Source organism: Buceros rhinoceros, unplaced genomic scaffold (assembly GCF_000710305.1).
Source record: "Buceros rhinoceros silvestris isolate BGI_N320 unplaced genomic scaffold, ASM71030v1 scaffold33196, whole genome shotgun sequence".
In the NCBI taxonomy this organism is placed as follows: Eukaryota; Metazoa; Chordata; class Aves; order Bucerotiformes; family Bucerotidae; genus Buceros; species Buceros rhinoceros.
In genome coordinates, this window is record NW_010419894.1 from 15,246 (window position 1) to 21,620 (window position 6,375).

Genomic DNA, 6,375 nt, shown 5'->3' on the forward strand with positions numbered 1-6,375 from the left:
GGTGGGTCACACGCCGAGCCACTCAGCCGGGTGCTGTTCTCATGCCCCTTTGTGTCCTTTGCCCACCCTGGCAGATCTGGTGCCGGGGACGGAGTACGGCATCGGGATTTCCGCCGTGATGGACAGCCAGCAGAGTGTGCCAGCGACCATGAATGCCAGGACCGGTGAGTTGGGCCCAGCTGCGTGCTCCAAGCACAGCTGGTTCCTACGACGCCGAGCCACTCAGCCGGGTGCTGTTCTCATGCCCCTTTGTGTCCTTTGCCCACCCTGGCAGATCTGGTGCCGGGGACGGAGTACGGCATCGGGATTTCCGCCGTGATGGACAGCCAGCAGAGTGTGCCAGCGACCATGAATGCCAGGACCGGTGAGTTGGGCCCAGCTGCGTGCTCCAAGCACAGCTGGTTCCTACGACTCCGATGTCCCCATGGGACAGTCCGTGCATGGAAACAAAGGTCTGCACCAACCCTCTTCCACAGAGCTTGACAGCCCTCAGGACCTCATGGTGACAGCCTCCACAGAGACGTCCATCTCGCTGGCCTGGACCAAAGCCACAGGTCCCATCGACCACTACCGCGTCACCTTCACCCCTGCCTCGGGGATGGCATCTGAAGTGACGGTGCCCCGGGATGAGTCACAGCTCACCCTTTCAGAGCTGGAGCCCGGGACAGAGTACACCATCACCATCATCGCTGAGAGGGGACGCCAGCAGAGCCTGGAGGCCACTGTGGATGCCTTCACAGGTAAAGAAAGATAAGCTGGGATGGGGCCAAGGACACAGACCACCACCCCGCATTGGCATCTCTGCCAGCCCACCCGTGCTGAAACTCTTGATGTGGTGATGGGGATGACAGCTGGGGGCAACACAACCGCACAGGAGCAGGTCTGTTGACCTCAGGAGGGTGGCTCCACCAGTCCCCTTCACCAGCGGCACTAAGCACACATGCTTGGCTGAAGGTCCCATAAGGACCAGGCAGGGTTAGGGGAACAGACATGCTGTCCTCTATGGTCAGGATGGTCTGTGTGTCCATAAAAAGGAGAAATGAAGTCTTGAGGAACTTCGCAAGGGCCTGTGGGTGAAAAGTCTGCAGTTGAGAAGCCTGGACTACACATATCATCTACAGTGGGACAGCCACATCACCCACCATGCGTGTCTCGGATGAGGAGTGTTTGCTGGCAGAGCTGAGAAAAGCCTCTTTCCCCCTCCTCATTCTGCTCTTTGATCCCAGCACAGTTTCAGATCGATGGAGAGCCCCGAGCTCCAGCTTTGCCATCTCTCTTGGGTATTTCCCATAGAAGTGCTGGGAACAACATGGAAGTGGAGATCTACAGATGGTTGGGTTTGCATCTCCCCTCTCCATCTTACAGGGGTCCGGCCCATCACACAGCTCCATTTCTCCCAGCTGACATCCTCTAGTGTGAATGTCACATGGAGCGACCCATCCCCACCAGCAGACCGTCTCATCCTCACCTACAGCACCCAGGACGAGGAGGAGGCACAGCAGGTCACGCTTGACGGCACCCGCAGGCATGCCAGCCTGACAGGCTTGCAGCCATCCACCGAGTACCTGGTGTCACTGGTGGCCATGCACGGTACCATCAGCTCCGAGCCTGTCATGGGATCGATCACAACAGGTACCACCAGACCCACCCTGTCTGGCACGGCACCCTGCCAAGAGGGCAGGCAGGGGGACGGGGGGTTGGATCTGCCTTCCACAGCTTTGCTTTCTCCTCCGTCTCACCAGGGATCGACGCACCAAAGGACCTCAGGGTGGGCAATATCACCCAGGAGTCCATGACGGTCTACTGGAGCCCTCCCATTGCTGCCTTTGACCACTATAGAATATCCTACCGTGCCGCTGAAGGTAACGGGTCAGATCACCCTTGCTTGAGCCCTGAGCCCTTGAGCCAACCCTCCCTCCATCCACTGGTGTCAGCAAGCCACTAGGTCACCCTCACCCCAAGCAGCATCCCAGCACCCTGGGCAAAGCCACCAATAGCTGGGATGGACCAAGAGGATGCAGGGACAGACGCTGGGGTGTACAGGAAGGGACCACCACAGCCAAGGGCCAGGGCAGCACAGAGGGGCACAGGGAGTGACGCCCTGCAGTGTGCCCTCCCCGGAGATAATTCATTCAGGGCCCAATCCCATATCCCACCTCCCTCAGCTGCTTCCCCCAGCTCATCTCCCTCAGCCCTAGTTTTGCCTACAATGCCGAAAGGTCAAGCCAGCAGAGTGATGGGCATGCAGGTGTGCACAAAACCCAGTTACCCCCAGTATCAGACCTGGACAGGGCCTGGGGCATTGCCCTCCCCTCCTGAGCATCTCCTGTACCCCAGGGATGGGGCCAGCTGTGATGCCAAAGCTCTTGGCTCCGTTCCTGCAGGGAGTACAGACAGCACTGCCATTGCCGGCGATGCCACCGAGTATGCCCTTCACCACCTGCAGCCTGCCACCAAGTATGAGATCAGGATGAAGAGCGTGCGGGGCCGGGAGGAGAGTGAGGTGACCTCCATCACCGTGCACACAGGTGGGAAGGAGCTCCTGGTGGGCAGGTAGCAATCAAACAGTGTGAGGTCCAGCCCCAGGTAGGGCTGAGAGCCCCCGTTTGCACCGGCAGTCAGGAACCTGAGAGCAGGCTGGACCTCATGTCAGCCTGACGTCCGCTCAAGATGCTAAGCGAGGTTCACAAGGGTCCAATGGGGGCTTTTGAAGTATGTCTAAGCAAAGCTGGTTCCCAAATGTGCATGGGTGGTCATGGGGAAGGGTGCAAGTGATGTATCTGTGCACAGGGCATGGGGAAACCAGAGATAGGATGTTGGGCAGCTATGGCAACCTTTCCTAAAGGGACTACAGGCTTTCAGAAATGATTCCTGGGGAAGCTCTGACGCAAACAGCATCTGTTGCAAGAATAAAACCCTTTGCTATCCCCAGACTCCTCAAAACCTTAAAAAAGTCCCTACCATCCCAGGCTGTGCATCAGTAAAACAGTGGGAGAGCTGCCCAGCTAGCAGGGTAGTACAAGCTGTGACATCTCTGCTCTCCAGCTAGGGCAGGATGACTCCTCCACAGGCACGTGTGTCTGGGAAGCAAGGCAGGACCACAAATGATGGGCCACAAGAAGTCCTTCCAGTTCATAGCCCAGTCTCTTAATGCCTCTGAATCTGTCCCCCATGCAGCCATGGATGCTCCCTTGGGGGTCACAGCCACCAACGTCACCCCCACAGAGGCACTGCTGCAGTGGAACCCACCGCTGTCGGAGGTGGAGAGCTACGTCCTCGTCCTCACCCGCCACACAGGTATGTTGGGGCTCCATTTCAGTTCATCTCCACCTCTCCCTCTTCTCAAAGCCCAGGGCTCAGTGAGTGCCCTCCATGGAGAGCAGCAGCTGGCAGGTGACAGTGCTGCACCCCATCCCCAGACTCCAGCTCCTCCAGTGCAGTTCCCATATGGCACATGCTTTCCATGGCCCCTCACCAAGCCTCGGAGCATGACAGTCCACACAGGAGGGGAGTGGGATCCTCCCGCTTTGCTAACTGGCCCACCAGCAGCAGCCCAGGGGCAAGCAAGTACCCATCCCACAGAAACCTGCTGTGTAGCAAACTCAGTTAAACCCGCTGCTGGAGGGAAAGAAAGCATCAGGCGAACACAGGGACTGTGGGAAAAGACCATCCTTCAGATCAAACACCACCACTACAGTTCAGGTGCAGCACAGTAGCTCACGGTGCTTCAGCAATACAAGCGCTTTTGTTTATGAGGTCATACCCATAGACACATTTTGGAGAACCACCTTGAACATCTACCCTAAATCATCTCTTTTGGCTTACAGTTGCAGGAGAAACAATCGTCGTGGATGGAGTCAACCAGGAGTACCAGCTGACCAACCTCCTACCCAGTACCACCTACACAGTCTCTATGTATGCCACAAACGGGCCTGTCACCAGCCAGACCATAAGCACCAACTTCACAACTCGTACGTACCCTCACCTCCCCGCTGCCTGTTACGCACTCTTAGCCATACATCCACTGCAGGACAAGCAGCCAGCAAGGCTGAGCCAAAGCTCTTGTCACATCCATGTGGGTGTAGAAGTAGCCATGTACCAAAAGGACACCCGGGTACCAGCGTTGAGCACAACACGAGAACAGGATTTTAATCAAGACAAGCATCAGCCATCATTTTCACTCTTTCAGCACCCATCCACCCCTTTCTTTGATTTCCCTTGGATGATTTCCCTTTCCTGAGAAGACCCTTGACCAGGTCATTTTTCTCCCCAGGGCCATAGTCCAGAAGAGCCCTACAACCCATTTTGCTTACAAGAAGCTTGACAGGCCCCATAGCGCATGAATTTCAGAGCCGTTACCCTTCAGAGAGCACGCAGGTAGAGCAGGACTTTTGGAGGGTCTGCAGAGCTCGGACAAGGCTAGGGACAGGTGATGAGATTGGGAACTGAAGGCGAGCATGGCCTGTGGGCTGTAGCTCAGCGTCGCAAGGTTGAATGCCAGGGCACTGAGTTGGGAAGCAGGGCTGGGGTCATTGTGTGTGAGACCTTGCACTTCCCTGGATCCCTGCCCACCCTTGCAGTTTTGGATCCTCCGGCAAACCTGACGGCCAGTGAAGTCACTCGACGGAGCGCCCTGCTCTCCTGGGTGCCTCCCGTGGGAGAGATCGAGAACTACGTCATGACCTACAGAACCACCGACGGCAGCCGGAAGGTGAGTGAGTCCTCACAAAGAAAGAGACTCATTCAGTCAGGGAATAGCATGACTGCGGAGAAACGAGCAGAAGAAACCCAGCAAAGCAAAACAGCGATGCTCACCGGGTCAGGGAGAGACCCCGGGGCAGGTGCTACTTCCTATGTAAGCAATCCTTTAGGTAAACAGTTGGAAAAGGCAGGAAAAGATTGCCTTGGGCAAAATCTTTATGCACTCCTGCAGGTCTGGGCAAAGAGGGCATGCCTGGGGGGTTTGGAGGAACTGGGGAAATTCACCACTCGTGAAACACAAGCAAGCCGAGGCAGGAGAAAACTATCCCACCAACAGAGATGCTAAAAATGCCATTTGCCCTTCTTGCAACAAGGAAGATAGCTGCAGACAGCTAATTAATCCCGCAATACAATATATTTGATTATTTAATGAGCGTGTCCATGTCTGCCTGTGCAGAAGAGCTGCCACAAACACTATCAGAAATACATCACCGCAAATAGTCTCATTTCCTTCGCCGGTGCGACTGGCTCGCGGCAGCCAGAGGATAATAGCTTCGCAGAAGGGATTCGATCTAACGCTATGTGACTTCAGCTGACCCCCAGAAAAATGAACGTAACAGGAGTTGACAGAGTCAGACCTGGCTGACAACCAGGTTTGGCCAGCGGTACTCCTTGGGCAATCAGCCATGCCCTGTCCTGTGGGCACGCAGATCCTCACAGAGTCGGTAAGCTAAGCACAGAGTCTGCAAACATCTAAATCTCCTGCTTCCAAACCAGCCAGGTTTCTCCCACTCAAATCTTCCCGAAAGGTTGGATATATTAATCGACCTCACGTGGACGTAGTCCAGGGGTGTAAGCAGCCACGCAACGCTTCTCGGTCAGGCACCAAGGGCTGCAGTAGTTTGTGGTTTCCCTTCCCTCCTCGCTTGCTCTTTAGGCTCCCCATCGCTTTTCTCATCTGTTGCTCTTGGTGTCTACCTCCTGCGACCCATGTACAGGAGCTGATTGTGGATGCTGAGGACACGTGGATCCGGCTGGAGGGGCTTTCTGAGACCACAGAGTACACCGTGCACCTGCAAGCTGCCCAAAACGCCATGCGGAGCACCTTCATCTCCACTAGCTTCACCACAGGTGAGGACTCACACCACATGCACTCACTCAGCCGGGGCTCAGCCCACATACTGTGCTGGTAGACACGGACTGTTTTTATGGGCTTTCCCTCCTCAGGCAGCGTTTCACCACGAGCCACAGAGAGGTACATTCATTGCAATGACTCACAGTGCAGATTTGCTACCAAAAGGTAATGGCTGAAGGCTCTATAATACAAACACAAGATCCAGCCAAGGGCAAGGGAATTGAGCTTCAGACCAGGAAACATCTACAAAGCCCTTTGCCATGCTCTTGCCCCTTGCAAATACATAAATAGAGGAAAAAAACCCCACAAAAGTCAACAAAGTATCAACAGTTATGCTCTTGGAGTGAGGGGAGAGAGACTCAGGTGGTCTCTCCACACTGTAGACATGGGCCAATCTCTCACAAATATCACAGAATGGTTTGGGTTAGAAAGGAACCTTTAAACGTTATCTAGTCCAACCCCCTGCAGTAAGCAGGGACATCTTCAACTAGACCAGAGCCCCATCCAACCTTTCCAACCCTGGAAAGTTTCCAGGGATG

General features: G+C 55.3%; 1 protein-coding gene across 1 annotated transcript in view; it reads left to right on the forward strand.

Annotated features, from left to right (window-relative positions):
* The window catches only part of TNR (tenascin R), a gene marked incomplete at its 5' end in the record, with an annotated part of 27,149 nt that overhangs the window by 13,883 nt on the left and 6,891 nt on the right, over positions 1-6,375 (forward strand). The window contains 9 exons of the mRNA XM_010139116.1: positions 75-164; positions 477-740; positions 1,366-1,632; positions 1,743-1,862; positions 2,385-2,528; positions 3,178-3,297; positions 3,828-3,971; positions 4,581-4,711; positions 5,700-5,832. Coding sequence (XP_010137418.1) covers positions 75-164; positions 477-740; positions 1,366-1,632; positions 1,743-1,862; positions 2,385-2,528; positions 3,178-3,297; positions 3,828-3,971; positions 4,581-4,711; positions 5,700-5,832 — 1,413 coding nt within the window. The remainder of the gene's footprint in view (positions 1-74; positions 165-476; positions 741-1,365; positions 1,633-1,742; positions 1,863-2,384; positions 2,529-3,177; positions 3,298-3,827; positions 3,972-4,580; positions 4,712-5,699; positions 5,833-6,375) is intronic.